This window comes from Vidua chalybeata, chromosome Z, assembly GCF_026979565.1.
Source record: "Vidua chalybeata isolate OUT-0048 chromosome Z, bVidCha1 merged haplotype, whole genome shotgun sequence".
NCBI lineage: Eukaryota > Metazoa > Chordata > Aves > Passeriformes > Viduidae > Vidua > Vidua chalybeata.
In genome coordinates this window covers 309992-327427 of record NC_071570.1, presented here as the reverse complement: position 1 = coordinate 327427, position 17436 = coordinate 309992, and the positions used below count along the sequence as shown (strand labels likewise).

Below are 17436 nucleotides of genomic sequence, written 5' to 3'. Positions count from 1 at the left end.
TTTAAAAGAAAAAAGGGGCATGTCAATGAAATCATCTAAGGAAAATATTTTGGTTTTAGATATTTAAGGCAGAACTACTGTGCTGAGCTTTTCTCTTGCAAAAGCCAGGTGTCATGGAGTTCTCTCTCTCCTTCTCCACCCCCGCTGGATTTTGGAACTTGTTAAGATATTTTGGGAGTGTGAAATGGCATAGGAAGATCTATGCATACATCAGCCCCTCAGCTCCAAGGGCTGATGTATGCATATTCTGTTAGAGTATTCATTTAACCTTTGAAAAAAAAAAATGGCCTCAGGGAGGAAAAAAACCCATATTTACACTTCCATCTGTTTCGGAAGATTAAAATATTCTTTATGCTCTGGGAGACTTCCAAGAGAGCAAGAATACAAAAGGAATCTATCTGGTTACCCTTTATTAGAACACAACATGGTAAATGAAGGTGGAGACACTGGAGGTGGGGTTTGAGGTATAATTTTTAACTCCTTTTTTCACCCACAGGCACTTCTTTGCAGCTGTCTATGATGTGAGTCATTATCTCTAGCAGCTCTTCGGTAAAGCCTTGCTGTACTTCTTTTAGAATCAGAGGTGTGAGCCTTTCTTTGCAAAATAAAACACTGGAAGGGAAATCAGAGGTTTGTAAAATTACTCTGGGATTTGGTATGGAGGATTGAGATTTTGGGATGCTTAGGCACAATGGATTGCAAGTTTGGCTTTGCGGTGAAGGGTAAGGTAAGGTTGTGTTTTCTTTTCAGAAGCTGATGTTCCTTTATCCTTGTGTGATTGGACACTTTGTGTCACAGGACATGAGACTTGCATGACAGTGAGGTCAAAATCTTCCTTCTCTTTGAGAAAAAGTCTTAATGGATGTTACTCAGTACAGGCAGAAAGATGAAACCCAGAAGGCTTGTGCTAAAATAAAAGCAGGGAGCAAACACAGCCAGTGTGCTCTGGAGTTAATTGCTGTGTATCTTATTGTGCTTCTCCTTACTGTGCAGGAGTGGGGAAAGTCACCGGGGGAATGTTATTGGGATAAAATGACAGCGACTGTAAGGGTTCTGCCTTAGAACATTGTTTTTACTGCTCTCCATAAAACTTGGTTAGAGGTATCTCATTACAATTCTAATCTTCTTCGATGATGCATGTTTTGGGAATTTGTTTCCCTCATTTCTTTGGATCTAAAAGTGACTAAGCAAAACATCGGAATTTTAAAAAAATGTTGGAATTTTTTAAGCTCCACTAAGTGCATGCACAGACAGAGTTTCTCTAAGTGTGTTTAAATGATTCTGAAAAACATTTCCAGGTTCACGGAATTGCCTCTTGCCAAGCATAACCTGCTTTTCAGCCCTGATGTTAACTGCTGTCCAAGCAGCTCCCATAATTTTGTGGAGACTCGTTGAGATGAATGTTTTTGAAGACAGTGTATGTTACTGATCTGAATTTGTAAGTGGTGTTCTTGAAGGCTTGTCATGTGTAAAAGCACATTTCCCCTAGTAGAGCCTGCAGTGTGCAGATTTACCAGTGTCTGTGCGGAGCAGGTCGGTTCCCGCAGCGCTGAGTACTGGGCACGTCTGCCTCCGTACCTGCCCACAGGTGGAAGGATCCCCAAAGCAGGCAAACCCAGAGCCCTCAGCCATCCCAGTCCCGTGGGGAGGAGGTGGCCCCAGGGCTTCTGCTATTCTTGACAGAAATCTGAAGGTGGTCATTTTGGGGTTGTTGAAACATTCAGCTTGTCTGACTTAGGAGTATGAGGAGGCACATGCCTTAAGGGCTCCATAAGGATGTTGTTCCACGTATACCTGTGCTGAGGAGCGTGCAGGTAGGTTGGATGGGGCGGGGGGCTGGGAAAAGGGGATGGATGAAGATTAACCGATAGCCAAATAGTGGTCCCCTCAAGACCAGGGAAAGAATCAGACTGGGATGTGGCTTTGAGGAAGAGGCTTCTCTGCCTTCATGCTGGAGTGTGCTGGTATTTCTGCAGCCGGAGTTGCAGGAGCTGTTGACCAGTTCTTTCAGATATGTGAGGCAGAAAAGGGGCAGCACAAAGGGAATGCTTCTGTATTTCTTACAGAAGCAAAATTATCTTGTGCAAGACTGTTCAAAAGGAAACTAGTCGGGCTATTTTGAAATGCAAAGTTTGCCTGCATGTGACAAGCCTGGCATTCACGCACTTGCATAACAAGTGTTACTAAATTTTATATGTGGGGAGGCGGTTTCAGCTTTTAAAATAAAAATAGAGCCATGTAGGCCTTAGTAGTTTCATTGTTCTTTCGCATGTGCCTGTGCTCTCCACCCCCTTGTTTTAGAGATTAAAATAAGTAAATAATACATCATGTCACTGGCAGAAGCTACTTTGAAACTTGCTTTCAAAACTGTTTCAAAAGTATAGAGCAAATGCGATTCATGACTCAAGTGAACAAAAGGAACACTGTTCATGGGCCCCAGTTTCACACTGCTCTAAAGTAATGTGATTTTTAAAGGAGGCTGATCTTCCTTGAGATTTTTCACTGGAGTTTTTAAGTCATCAGTGCTTTTGTTGTCCTCTAGAAGAAGAGCTGGAGGCTTGCCTTTTCATGCTGAGATTCAAATAAAAGATGATAATTATATATCTACAATTGCTTGAACTTCAAGAAAGTGCCAAATACTGCAAGTTGGCAAAACCATGGAAAATAGGTAATTCTGGATGTCTGAGGGATTCCTGAGGTCAGGAAAAGGATTTCTTGAAACCTCAGATTGTTTTGATGGCTGTTGTTCTGCCAAACTCTCTTTGTACTAAGTTGTTGGTACTGATTTTCCCTTGCAAAGATGCCACATTTATCTGGAATACTTGCTGTTAGCTGGGTTTTCAGGGTGCAGTTAACCACTGTAAAGTTCCCTCAGTGTTTCTACTGCTGCTTTGACATGTAGTGTCTGTTCTCTGGGATCCCAGTTACTTTGTTTTGCTGCTGTAGTTATGTTCTTAATTGGGGTTCTGCCTTTTTCCATTCTTTGCCCGTTCTCTGATTCCTTCACCAGTTTGTTCAATTACAATGTCTGCTCCCCAGGAAGTCTCAGCTGGTGTGTGTTATTTTCCTCTGTACTTGTTTCATTTCCCTGGTAGCTGTATGGATCCCAGGAGCGCCGGTTGTGTTCCCTTCGGGAAAGCCACAGAGCAGGATTGAGACAACTGGGGCTGTACAGACCCCTGCATTTCATCTGGAGCTGCTCAGTTAGTGGCACTTGCAAATTAGACTGTTTATTTGGTTGTTGGAATCTGTTTACCTGATTCTAAGTCATAAGTTTCTTAAAAGCATTACAATGCTTTTTATTTATTGACTTCCAAACGTAAGAATTTTAATATTAATCAGGTGCATTCTGGTCACTAAGAGCTCCTGTAACTGCAGTGTGAAGAACTGTCTGACTCTGTGGATGACCTCTGTGTTCCCCTTGGCCTGTTGGGGCCGGGAGGGGACCTCTGTATTCCTCATGGCCCATTGCCTTCAACTGGAACTCCTTCTGTGGTGTGTTCCCGTGCAAGCTCTGTGCAGAGCTGGTCTGCCACTGGGGTGGGCAGCCCAGGGCACAGAGCCAGTGGCCGCAGTGGAGGGCTGTGTGAGACAGTTCCACCTGGGGCAGTGCCAGCTTTCCTTGGTCTCCAGTCTCCCTCCAGCTACGTGTTTGTTTTAAGTAAACAGATGCACGTAAGTAAACGGTCTCAGGTATCCAATCGTTTGGGTAAACTCCAGCTTCACCTTCAGGACCAAGAGCTTGGCTGCACAGCTCAGTGTGACTTACTCTGTCCTGCTTTTAGAGCAGGCAGAGATGCCAGTAGTCTGTTCAGTAAAGGTAAAATTTCCTTACTGAAATTCGTAATAAACTTGCTTATTTTCTAGTTTTTAAAAATAGAAATAGATTAAAAAATAATCTTTGCCACTGTGCCACAGTTTTCATTTTCTCTAGGCAGAAGATTCATCCAGGGTATTTTAGCACTGAAAAATTGCAGTATGTCTAAGGGTTCCTGAAAAGAGCATTGCCCAAGTATGGATTGATAACCCAGATCTGGGAGGATACCTGTAAATATTAGCACGGTACATCAGGCAATTCAAAGCAGCACCAGCGTTTCTTTATAATCACAATGATGCTTTGCTTTCTTCTAAACCTTGGTGCTTAATGCTGAATTTAATTGCAGATTGAGTAGATACATTTATGTGCATCTACTGATAAGAACCCAACAAGAGGTCTTGTTTATTCTTGTTTCCACCTTTGTGGCATTTTATTTTCGATACATGGAACATCCAGTATAATGAACACTCAAGCGCTGATTGGTCTGTAGTGATAGCGTCACAAAATAGTTCCTTTAAATTCAAAAAGTATCGGCATTTGAATGACTTGGTTGGTAAATCTGAGTGTCTGGTGGTATTGTGCGTGTCTTGTTGATGCTTTCAAGAAACCTTGGGTCATCATCCAGCAGAGTGTGCTGCAGCCTTGAGAGGGAAGCACCAGAGCAGGTCAGAGTCCTGGTTTTACTCAGGCACCCGTTCCCCCCTCCGTGAAGAGGCTCTGCTCCGGTTCCACCTCCTGACATAGTACCTGTGTGAAGTTCATCTGTTCCTGCAGGATGCTCTTTCTCCCAGTTTAGAGCACAGAACCATGGAATGGATTGTGTTGGAAGAGGCCTTAAAGACCATCCAGTTCCACCCTCTACCGTGGGCAGGAGCAGCTTCTACTAGAGCAGGTTGCTCTCTGCCCTGTCTGTCTGAATCACTGCTGATACTGTGCGGCTTGGTTTTATGGTTCAAAACAATTATAACCACTGCTTCAAAGTTATTCATGTTGCGCTTCCTGTCTGCCTCCAGGGGTTAGCTGCAGCCAGTCTCTTCCAAACCCCTCGGCTTTCATTTTTCCCTGCCTGGTTTTAATGGAGTGCCACGGGCATGCTTGTGGGCAAGGAGCTGTGTGGGAGCAGGCAGTTCTTGCCCCCAGCGGGGACAGAGCTGCAGGGAATGATCTCTGCTGTTATGGGCATATGGCACATAACAAAACAATGTTTAACTGAGCACATTCAAACATTCATATTCAATGTGTCAGTAGCTTACTAGACTTCTGAGCTTTCACTGAAGACAATTCCACTAGAAGTGTTTGGAGGTGCTGTTGTTAGCCAGTTAAATGAAAAATTCCTTCTGCAGTGCTCTTTGGCTGTACAACTGTAGGCCATTAAATCTGATGTCTTCTTTTACAGTGACCCGTATGTGAAACTTTCCTTGTATGTAGCAGATGAGAACAGAGAACTTGCTCTTGTGCAGACAAAAACTATCAAAAAGGTACGTACATACTCTTTCTAATTCCATAGCTTTGGAAGGATTAAGAACACTGGAACACAATTGTATAACATAATGCAGCACTAATTAAAATCATTACATATGTGTCTAGCAACTGGATGATGTGGTTGTCTCCTAACCAAAGTCTGAGAACAAGTGCCTGCACCTCAGTGTGTCTGGCCTAGAGACAGCACCTAATGTTGCACATTGTTCGCTAAAGTTTGGCTGCACCATTCACAGATTCTTTTTTCAATTTCATATTTCAGTGGAAGACATGGCTGAAATAAAGGACTGAGAAATTCTGCTTTAAGTATCATTTATCTGACTTTTAGCAAAAATGATCATTCTGTTCAAAATTTCCATTTTCAAAATATGTTCCTAATGTGGGAATTTAAAACAACTGGATGACAGAAGATATGCTGTAAGAAAAGCTTGGGATTTCTTACATTTTTAATTAGAACCAAAATTGAATTTTATTTAATTTCTCAATTTTAGTTCACACAAACAAAATTCCACCAGGGGATATTTGTCATTATCAGGACCCTAAGATTTTGTAAGGATTTTTTTTTTTTAATTTTACTGGTACTGGTGGCAGAGAGGAAAGTAGTCATAAGCTGTATGAAAAGTAAGGGAAAATAATGACTTGTCATTTTTTAATGGAGATATTTAGAATCAACAGGGATTCAGTCGAAATCATGGCTGCAAAACAGAATAGCGGGGAGAATTTTGTTATTGAAAACACGAACTGGAATGATGCGGTTCTAAAATCAAGACATTGGGTGATATGAGAAAGCCAGTGTGGAATCATAGTGGTGTGGAAGATCCAAGCAGAACTTGTCCCGGAACCAGGGCATGTTTGATGTGGAAAAGGGATTTTTCAAAGACTTCCTGGTTAGCCATTAGTGCTTGTTTCATTCCCAGGACTGCACCCGCCTTTTTTCACTGTTTCTTCTCACTGTCAATTAAAAAGCCCAGACATTCTCAGTCATTTCTGTAATAGTGGTATTAACTCAGATGTTGGAAAGTTCTAGTTGGTGATTTCTGCTTTGAATTGTTAAATTTCATCTCAAGGCAGGATTCTCTCTGTGCAAGTTGCAGTCCTCTCTCTCTTTTGTAAATAGCAAACATCATTACCTTATCTCAATTTTGAGTTAAAGTCATTAAAAAAATACCGAGTACAGTCGATCTGAGGAATGACTGACTGGCAGTTACCTCCTTCAGCTCTGTGTCTGTGTCTAACCTTTCACAAGTTTCTCATTTTTCTCCTCATTTTTGTGTTCCTCAGTTGAATGGGTAAATTTGTGCAGCACTGCCTTGCAGGAGTGCTTCTGGGACAACAGAAGGAACTGCAGTGTCCCCTTTCCATGTCCTGTGCATTGTCTGATCTGTATCCTACTGCACAGCTGGACTGTGCTTCATTACAGCCAAAGGGGTTAAATGCACATTGTTTTCTTACTCTGAAAAAATAAAGTTACCAGAAGAATGTCAGCTTCATGTGGCATCACCTACCTGGGTTAAATTTCTGAGGCTTTTTGTTTCAATTTGTCTCCCTCCATAGTTAATCCAGCTGTAAGGTTTGATTAATGTTTTATACTTTGTTTTGGAGCTGTTATTTGAAATGCCCTGCTGAGGTAGGGAAAGCTGGATTTGCTGTTTGCTGGCTTTGATCCTGTAATGTGGTCAGTGTGTTCTTTAAATACCTGCTGGAATTTAAAAGTTCAAATGAAGATTATCCAGTTTCTTCAATTTCTTCACCTTGACTGCACTGAGCTCCAAAGACTTCTACCTTTCCCATATGGAATATTAAAAATAGTTTTCCATCTCTGAGAACGCCCAGTCTCCCCAGTGAGCTCCAGTGTTCAGGAGCATCATTTCTCTCCATGTCTTCCTTCTCTGTGTCGCGTTGAATGAAAACCCTTTTTTGAATACCCAAGGAAGGTCTAGCTCAGCTTGACTCCTGGCAGTCCTTTATATGTGCAGCACTTGCCCTTTTTAGGATGTAACTCTTCTTGAGGTTGAGTTTTTGTTATTGGTTCCCTGCTCATGTCCTTTATGGAGCTATTCCTGCAGTTCCTTCTTCTTTGCTGGCACTCAGATAAGTTTGCACTCTCTGACTCGGCCCACTAAGAGTGGGACCTGTAAAGGTGGAACAGATTTTTGTGAGTGACCAGGCATTTACCAAAGACTCTGCTGCCTCATCCATCAGATTTCCCTGAATTGTGTGGTTAAGCAGTATTCGGAATTAATGGATTATCAATGGGCAGTAGTGCCCTCAAAACCCTTGTTAAGGCAGTGCTTTGTTTGGTAAATTGTAGGTACCCTCTCCTGGCAACAGTAGTAGCATTTGATGAATACAAGTGTTTAAAATGTAACATTTTTTCCTTAGTGCTTCATTTTAATTTATTTTTTACTGAATACATTGTGCTCCTTCAGGGAAAAAAGCTGAAAGTTTCTCTGCGCCCACAAGCCCATCCCTACTCTTCCCGTCATTGCTTCACCTGCCCTTTACAGTGGTCTTTTCTTTCAAGAAGTACTTCCTGCTCTGCCGTGAGGTCCCGTATTCCCGTTTTGTAGTGAGATGCAGTATAGTCAGCCCCCATGTCCTGCATTGAGGATCTATTGGCTCTATAGCAAGGAGTAAGATAAACAGCCAAGATTCCCCTTCTCTACTAGAACAGAATTGTTGTGGGTGTAAAGCCAATTTTTCCTGTCAGCTCTGCCCGTAAACCTCTGCTGTGTGAGAGCATGAGGGAATAATTTGGCATGAGCACAAAAACACTGGGCATATTGTCCAATAGTTTTTATACTTACTCAAGCTTGAATTGCCCAAATTACTGTTTGTAGTTCTCATCTCTTTTTTATCAATTAATTATGTCATGTTTGAGCTTACTTCAGCTGGCAATATATATGCACGTTTAATCTGTGCATTTTAGTCAGGTTGTTAAAATTAAAATCCATGGGCTGGGAGGACATTGGAAGAATATCTTACCTATTCCAAGGAATAACCTTTTCTTTTGGTTTTACTTTTGGGTTTTTTGGGGTTTTTTTTGTTTTTTTAAATTTTTCTGATTATTTCACAGTATAAATCGGAGCATATTCTTGTAGCCCTAAAGTTGCTTTTGTGATTAAAAATTACTTTTTTTCTTGTGAGGGTTTAAATGAATCTTGAGAATGAAATGTCTTCAGTTTTATTTCTATAGGTCCTCAATGATTTGTCTTTTAATCATCAAATTCTATTTATATTTAATGTCTATTTTAGGATCATCTGACTCAAATATCCTCCCACATTTGGTTTACTCAATAGAGAATTTCTAGATGGCAATATATTTTTCAATTTCTTTTATTACATGCTTTTCTTTCTCTTTATTTCCATAGAAAACTGTCAGTTGCATGTATGTTGTTATAATTGCACGCCAGAAAAATTAAACATTAGATGTAAATATTGTTATTTCTTCTACAGACACTGAACCCTAAATGGAATGAAGAGTTTTACTTCAGAGTAAGTTTCTCTTTAGTTGCGGTCATTATTAGAACATGTACAGCTAATGTTATTTTCTATTTGTTTATCAAATAGATTGTACAACTAATCTTATTTTCTATTTGTTTATATGTTTACTCCAAAGACCTGCTTGCCCTGATGTACTTGCTGTTGTGTTTCTGAGGGGATGGAATGCTCAGCAGGAATTGGCTCCATGTTCCTTAGAAACTGTTTCCCAACCTGCAATTATATAATTGTGAAGGGCAGTAACTTTGCTACTCGGTTGCACGCAATATTCTTCCAAAGAACAGTTGACTTCTGACTTTTAGTGCAGCTGTAGTTTTCACAAAAGCAGGTCAGGTAGAATTTCAGGGGGTTTCAAACACGAACCTCGAGCAGTGCCCGAGGGCTGATGTGGCAGATTGTTCTGGCCGGGAGTTGTGCCGGGAGCTGCCACCGGGATGGGGAGCTCTGGGACAGCAGTGCCACCAGTGGAATGTTCCATGCACAGGTCTCACTGTCATGGGGAATGCTTATTGGGACACATGCACCAAACAGCTTTTCTGGGGTTTGCAGCTGAGTAATACAGATCTAAAATCTTAGGAAAAGGGAATGCACAACCCTGCTGCAAAACCTCTGGTATAGTTCACAGATGCTCTGTTAAAACATCTTGAATGCCCTCAGCAATAAAGTAATTTAGACCCTATTTTGTGTGTCACAGTTCTCTGATTTTCTCAAAACTGGGAAGTCCATTTCCAGCCCGCAGAATTGTGGTATATTATTTCTAAATTTTCTTAATTAAACATGCTGGTTATAGTAACCCAGCTTGCAAAGCTTTTCTGAAAAAATATATAAACTGGATCAAATGCCATAAAACTTGTTTAATAGCAGCTGTTTTGTCTTTCTGACAGAGTTCTTTTTATGTTTGATTTTGTCCTTTTAAATGTTGGCAGTCTTTCTGCTTCAGTTTAATAATTTTCTGGAGGTATATTTGCTGTTTTCAGGTGTTGGGGAGATTTCTGCTAGGTGTTTTAAGGGTGCGAGTGCTTAATGGGCTAGAGATGATGAGCAATGGACAGTCAGAAACATATCTGAATGTGAAATTCTGAAAGAAATGCAGCAAAACTCTTGTTCCTCATAAATCAATCAGTCAGGGAGCCCTGATATTCTGTCCAGCCTGGGACTGGGGTCCTCTGCCAGGGAAATGCAGTAACTGAGCACAGCAGATACAAGCTTTCATATCAACTCCCATGCTCTTCTCAGTTGCAGTAAGGTTCTGGTGCTCCAGTTCAAGTAAAAATTTACATCAGACCTGTTAGTCCTGTCCTGTTTACCTTGGTTTGATTGCTGCCTGAGCTAGTACCCAGATTGTTATTGTCCAACTACTGAACTTGCAGTGACATTTGGGTTTTCTCACAGGTAAACCCAACCAACCATCGGCTGCTGTTCGAGGTATTTGATGAAAACAGACTGGTGAGTGTTTTCTTGGTTATGTTACACTAATCACAAGGCTCTGTGTGCCACAGCTGATAGAAATACAGCACAGCTTAAAGGTGTCTTCAGATGGTTGTTTCAGTGAGTGTGCCAAGAAACACAAATAGAGGCTTAAAAAACATTTGAGTCTGGGACTAAAAGGGCACTGAAGTAGTGCCCTTCTGGATCAGACCAAAACGGTCCTCCTCACCCAGCCCTCTGACAGCAAAACCCTCACTCTGTCCTTCTGCAGGCCTCTCCACTTCAAACCAATGAAGTCCTGACCTTTTTAGTTGCTGATAAAGTAGCTGCTTTATCATTTCAGTGTCCCCTTCCAGTCCTTTAATGCTTCTACCTCTTGCCCGGGGAGGTGGTTACCAGAGCTGCACCTTGTACGCACAATGCATGCGTGAAGGTTTGAGGTCGCGGCAGAACGGTGCTCCCTTGGGTTTCATCTCTGCCTCACAACGCTCACGTTGTTAGTGGGTTTAGTCTTTCCCTGCATTTGGCTGACGCAGTAGCTTTTCTGGAGGAGGCTTTCACCATCTGACTGCTGCTAGCTTCTGGTATAGTTCTGATCCATGGGAAAAGTGTCAGTGTCCCTCTGTACAACCGGGGCTAAATGTGCCAGTGCGGTGGCACACTGGCGGATGGCTCTTGGGGGTTTGCCTTTTGAACATTGTAACACAATCTCTGTTCATGAGATCAGGAATTAACATTTTCTGGGCTGGAGAAACTTGTTTGCTTTCTGAAGATTAGGGTCAGAGTTGCGAAGATACTTTCATTAAAACAACATAAAAGCATCTGTCTTGAACAAATAGGTTCTTTCCTTCTATCTTCCTAATAAATAAAGAGCAAAGGAACCCACACAAGCTGTAATCTGGGGAGAAAGAGGACTTGGCAGCTGAATGACTGGATCTTTCCTCAGGAGGAAGTAAATTGGTGAACCAGTGGCACTGTGCCTCTACAGTGGCTGACCAGGAGCATATTTATTTGTAGATAATGATCATAATGACCACTTGCACTATTCAAACTGCCATGTGCCATTGGAATGCAAAGGTGCCACAGGAGCAGGAAGGTGGGTTAGAGAAAAAGCTTGTATGCAGTGGCAGCTGGGTAATGACAGGTTTGGGATACTTATTTCAGACATTTTGCTTTGGATTTTTGAGTTTGGGTGTGCAGTACTGGCCTTACCCTGGCAGTTTCAGCACCTTTTATTGTTGAACCAATTTGTGTATATTCTCCTTCTGTTCTGCCTCCAAAGTCAGTCTGTCCTTGGGCTTGGAACCTCCTGGCCAAGGCAGCACCTGGGGTTAGGAGCCATGGCTTTCCTTGCAGGAGATCTACAGCAAGGTGACTGCTTTGGGGGGTTTGGAGAATAGCAGGTTTCCATCAGGTTGTGTTTATAGAATGAGGAGACACTGAACTGATTATTTTGGCTTTACTCTCACATACTTATTGTCAATACTTAAATGGCTTTGGTTGGAAGGACTTTGTTTCTTCTTCTTGTTCCCAAATTACCAAAGCACACTCTGTCTCTGGAGGTGTCTTTGCCTTTCTATTCCCCAATCTCAACAGAGTAAATGTGATGCATGCTCATTTTGGATGCAGAGACCATGTTATTGAGTAACATGTTTTAGCTGAAAAATAAGATAAAATAATACCAACACCTGTGCTTCTACGAGGCAATCTCCAGGACCATTGCTGTGTGGAAGCTGTTCGCATTTTTGTTGCGTCTCATAATCCACATAAAAATTGTGGGATTGTGCTGGCTGCTGGCAGTTTGATCAGTTTGAGCTGCCATTTCTCTTGGGATTGGTAATTTTTTGGCTTTTGAAAGCAAGCTGCTTGTAAGCAGAGTTCAGATGTCTCAGCAGAGAACTGACCCACCACATACAGGTTTTCAGAACTGTTGACAAGATTTAGGCTTTCCAGTTCTCACAGGGAACAGCTGTCCAGGCCCTGAGATGGAGCTGCCTTCTGGTTAACCAGAGTTTCTTTTCTGGTATATGCTAAAAAGCGTGAGTGCCCTCAGGGCACTGAGTATCTCTGTTGTAGCAGAGCTGATTTAAGGTGGTTGTTTCATGTTCTGGTGTATCCTGTCTGCCTGTCCTTCTCCTGAGCTCTTCTGGCTCTCAGAGTGTAACTGTACTCTGCTGGCAGCGCCACGCGTGGTGGCATTGCTGACTCCCTCGCTGGAGGCCAGCCAGGAGCAGGCAGTTCTGTGCAGGGGCTGGGACAAATCAGTACAAACAGACACGCAACACCCAGCTCCACTTTTCCCTCACCTGTACTGCCTGGTAAATCTGGAAAAGGAGCTTTCTGTCTTGCTGTCCTGCATGTTTCTACTGGTTTTACTGTGTGAGAGATCTTTGCCATATGTATGATTGCTTCATTTGTAATTTGTAGTTGCTCAAAGGGAACTGCAGGTTATATTGCTTTTGGGGCTTTTTAAAGGCAAAAGTTTGTTGCTTAATTGTGTTATGGGCATGGTTAAAATTGAAAGCCATAACCATGTTGTATTTATTCCTGGTCTGCCATGACAGCCCAGAGCTGTAACACACCAAAATGTTATGCTTGAAAGAATTTTCCTCATTTGCATGTGGTGTTGACTTAAACTTTTAACACAAAATGGAAGTGTTCTGTTGTAGTTAGATTTTTCTGCAAGTGCTTTCTCCAAGTGTGCCCTGTGAATCTGATGTGGTTTAGATTTATAGCAGTGCTGAGTGTATTCGCTGCCTCAGTCAGCTGCGAGAGCTCTCCCGCTGGGGCCGCTCCTCCCTGATGGAAAAGGAGCAGCTGGGAAGGTGCTGTTTCAGGCTCTTGCTGGCATTAAAAAAAAAAAAAAAAAAAAAAAAAAAAAAAGGAAAAAACAAACTCCTCACACACTTACATTGGAGAGGGGGAACCAGGCCACGTGACTCCCACCATCCTACCCTATGTCACTGTGAGTGTAGGAGCGCTGACTGCTCCTGCCCAATCATGCCTGGAATGCTGCTTGCCACTTGGGCTATTTCTGCTATCTGTCGCTCCCAGGGCTGCAGTGCTAACCGTTTGGCAGATGGGACACTTTCTCGGAGTTTATGTCTTTGGTTTTTAACTTCTGGCAGTGCCTGAATTGTTGCTGTTCTCCCTCTCCTTTTCTCCTCTCTGTAAAACCATGGCCCATCGGCTGCGGTTTCATTTTGGCTCTGGGAGAAGCAACACAGCCCCCGAATCGGAGATCCTTGCCCGGGAGAGAGAAGATGACTTTTTCATGGCATTCCACACCTTGCCAAGAAGAAGCAGCCCTCACGCGTTCTCGCGGCACGGAGCGGATTATGGCGGCGATGGAGATTTGCACGAAGTGGGCTCCTTGAAAAGGAGCACATCCATGTTTATCCCGCAGCTGCTGAACGGCGTCGATGCACGCCCCACCAGGAGCTCGTCCATGCAGATCTCACTGCAGCGCAAAGCTGCCGATGGCTGCGCCGACGAGTGCGCGGCCCTGGAGTCTCCGGAGGAGACGCTTCCCCGGAAATTCTCAGACTTCAGGGAGCGTTATGCATCCCCTGTTGAAAAGCGCTCTTCTCCGAGCGCTCCACAGGTGACTCCTGAAAGTTCTTCGCCCAGGCTGACGGAAGAGCTGGGGCAGCAGACAGATGGAACTGTTTGCTGTAACCGTAGAATGTTTTGTAGTACTAATCCACAGAGTGAGGAGGCTCTGCTGACTGCCCAACGAGAAGAAGCAAGTGAAGCGGCTTCAGGTGTAAACATAAGTGGTGTGAGAATTCAGCATCGGGCCTCAAGTGCAGAGGTGCCTCAAGTTACTCTACTTCCCTTTGATCCTGAGGCTCCAAATAGTGCTCCCACCTCTGAACCCCGGCGCTGGTCCTTGCAGCATGTGCCAGATCTGTCAGCAAATTCAGGGAAAAAGTTCTTTGTTCTCCAGTTACAGCAGCCACAGACAAGCAGTACAGGCGCAGGAGGTGGAGGTAACTTTGGCTTTACTGGAACAAAAGGGGACAGATTGGTCAGGTACCCTCGGATACGGCTGGAAAGGAGTACTTCCTATCCTGTCCAGCCACCAGCAGAAGGAATTAGCCCCACAGGTGATGGGCTGAATTCGGAGCTGCCTGGAAACAGCAGGAACAGGGCAGAAATACCTAGAAGCAATTCAGTAGAGCGGATGCCTCAAGGGCAGGGATGCTTGTTTAAAATCAGACCAGATCAAAACATGAGGCAGCAGCACTTCAGGATTCTTGTCACGCGTGGGCCGGAAGAACAAAGTCAGGGTGTTGGTAAGGAGGGTCGTGGCACGCCTGGTCCTACGGCAGCCGGCACCGCAGTAAGTATGATGCTGAGCGTGCTGTGCTGGTGAAGTGCGTGTGCTGGTGAAACACCGATTGCCTTACAAAGGCTGCCAGACTGGAGCCAACTGCAGCACTTCCATTGTTAGCGCTGGAATGTTCTGCGTTTCTGTGGAGCAAGCCACAAATCATCTTTATTTCTAAGCTAATGTAACTTTGCTCTCAGTTATGATTACATCCACTGTAATGTTTTCAGATCTTACTGTCACATGTTTCTTAATTCACCGTTACGTCAGCTGGAAAGATTTTTTAAAATCAGAGCATTCAAATAGCAAATTAAATGTTCCTGTTAGTTTAGTTGGCTGAGATCTTGCGGCATAGAGAACTCTTCATGCACTCTGGTTTAAAAACAAATACTTTGGCACTTTCTAAGTGTAATGGACGCACGTATACCTCTACACACTTCTAAAATGTGTATTGTAATGAAATAGTTGTTAAGACTGGGAATCTTAGGGTAACTTCAATCAAAGTACTGGCTTAGTTAAGGTACCAAGAAGTCCAGGGAAAAAATAATATTTATTAGTAATTTCTTGTAGTAATCTTATAGTAATTTTTCTTTCTTCCTTCTGGAAGTGAAAAACATGTCATGCCTTTTGTATGCCACAAGTCCTGATCCAACTCCAAGTGCAAGTGGCTTGACACAGCTCAGTAAACAGTCTGTTTGGATTTGCCTTGATTTGGTGTTAGGATGGCAAAATTAATCTTCTGGATTTGCATTGTTACAGCAGGCGAGGATTGATGGTTGATGTTTTTCAGCCACTTTTTCAAAGCCTAAAGTAGGAAGGAAACTGAAGGGTTTAGATTAGTCATTTGCTTAAATTGCTTTGCCGTGCAATCTAACACGGCCCACTCGAGTTCCCAGCTCAGGGATGCTGTATTTAGCATAGCGAGCTCTGGCTCCAGCTGTGGCACGGCTGCTGAGGAGATTTCAGGCTCCATGGCTCCTGTGCTCTCAGGCACTGAAATGCAGCACAGGGACAGCTGCTCCCTGCAGCAAGGCCAGGGTGACTCTGCAGCTTTCCTGTAGAAAGGCTTATGGACTCCGTGTTTTTCCAACTTTCTTTGGAGCTCTTGAAAGTGTAAAACAGAAAGAAATCCCTTCCTGGTACAGGTTTGGTTCCAGGACACGTAAGGGAGCAGAAAAAAGTATGTCTGATTTTCCCTTCCTCTTTATTATCCCTTGCTCCTTTCCAAGATCAGCTGTTCATGGAGACCCACTACAGCCAGTTCTATAAGTAGGTGTGGGGTGTCAGACCTGCACAGAGGCAGCAGAGGTTTGCAGAGATGTGCCCTGGGGTCTGTGCAACAGTTCTCATTTCCCTAAAGGATCTCCCCTCAAAGTCCCTGTTTTCATCTCCCCTGTAGTAACAATTCCCATCCCAAAGACATGCTTCAGTATTCCCAGAGGAGAATGAGGAAATCTGTTCCTCTGTGCTCTTGGTTTGAGTTACCGTGAGGAATGGATTGAGGCAGCTGTGCAGCGTGGCAGGCACAGAGGTGCCCAGCTCACATGGCACTGAATCCTGCAGGGCAGAAACTCTCAAAGGAAAAGAACTAACTTAAGCCTTTTTTGTGGTGTTTCTCATCTTTGTAGTAAATCCCGACATACTGTGGGTAGGGGTGATGGACTGGGCAGGATGCCATGGGAAGTGTGGGGGATGGAAGCGTCTTGGTGCGAGTTTTGTTGCATTTTTTGACCACAGAACATTACTTGTTAAGGTGCCATTTTTAATCTGTCCCACAGAAGTTTGTTTGGAAGATCTGTGATGTGAGTAAGGCAGTGCCTGAAATATCTGATCTCTAGAGCTGAGGGGAGAGGTTGCCATGGTTTATAGCTGATAGTGTGAAAGAAAAATAATTGTGGTGTGTCCCAGTGCAAGAAGTTTATGTGTATGTGATTGATATAGGGCCTGGGCCGGGGCTGGGAGCAGCAGCTGCTGCAGCCTGATTTATCTCAGAGCAAACATCCGAGCGGGCGTCTGCAGTCCTGCTGCTCTGAGTGGTTGTGACCTTTCAAATATCTGCTCTTTCAGACAAGTGCTTTGGGGCAGGCAGGATGTCTTTCATTACCAGACAGAGTAAAATATTAAGTAAAGGCTGAGCTCATGTCAAGCTGTGAAAAATTTTGTTTGGAAGCCTTGTTGCAAATTCTTTTCCCTGCTCTGATATTTTATATGCCGTGCAATAGAATGTCTGTGCACTGTGCATATTCCACATACTGCTGTTGTTTATCATTGAGGGCTGTGACTGCAGAGCTGGATTTGTGGGAAACACTTCAAAAATGTATTGGACAACTGCTGGACAGAGCTGACAAAGGCATCTTTGTGTGCAAAAAACAGCGTGCCCTGACAAAGTGTTGCAGGAGTAGGACTGAATTGCATTTAGTAAACAAACAGAAGCGGCACCTCTGGGTTCGGCAAGCCTGCATTTCCCACAGCTCAGCTCTTCCTCTCCTTTCTTAGAAATTGTTTTAGAATAAATATTGCTCCTACTTCAGGGATTGCTACCTGGACTCCTAACAGGCATTTCTAGGAAATAAGTCATGTGGCCTTAGCTGGAGGTTTAAATGGTTCAAATGAATAGTGCTGTGAATTTCCTGGCTCACCACTTGCTCTGCAAGGAGTGCAGATGGCCATCTGGAAAGCCTCAGCTCTCTGCAGATAAGGACTTTGTTGACAGCTGCAGGTAGAGATGATGAATTCCATTCCTTGGGTCTCTAGCTTTTCTGTTAAGGACAAAATCGGCTCTTCTCAACAATAAATCACTTGCCCCCCTTCTTAACTCTGGTGTCCATCAGCTTGCATGCCTGCTCTGAAGCTCTCTGGCTGTTGGGGAGGGGGCAGG

General features: G+C 43.5%; 1 protein-coding gene across 12 annotated transcripts in view; it reads left to right on the top strand.

Annotated features, from left to right (window-relative positions):
* Positions 1-17436, top strand: part of NEDD4L (NEDD4 like E3 ubiquitin protein ligase) — an 88630-nt gene that overhangs the window by 29825 nt on the left and 41369 nt on the right. For 11 of the 12 annotated variants that reach the window (XM_053932783.1, XM_053932790.1, XM_053932782.1 and 8 more), the window contains 3 exons: positions 5214-5295; positions 8753-8791; positions 10190-10243. In XM_053932783.1, coding sequence (XP_053788758.1) covers positions 5214-5295; positions 8753-8791; positions 10190-10243 — 175 coding nt within the window. Of the gene's footprint in view, positions 1-5213; positions 5296-8752; positions 8792-10189; positions 10244-13174; positions 14571-17436 lie in introns of those variants that run through there. The other variant, XR_008428780.1, reaches the window with a different exon arrangement.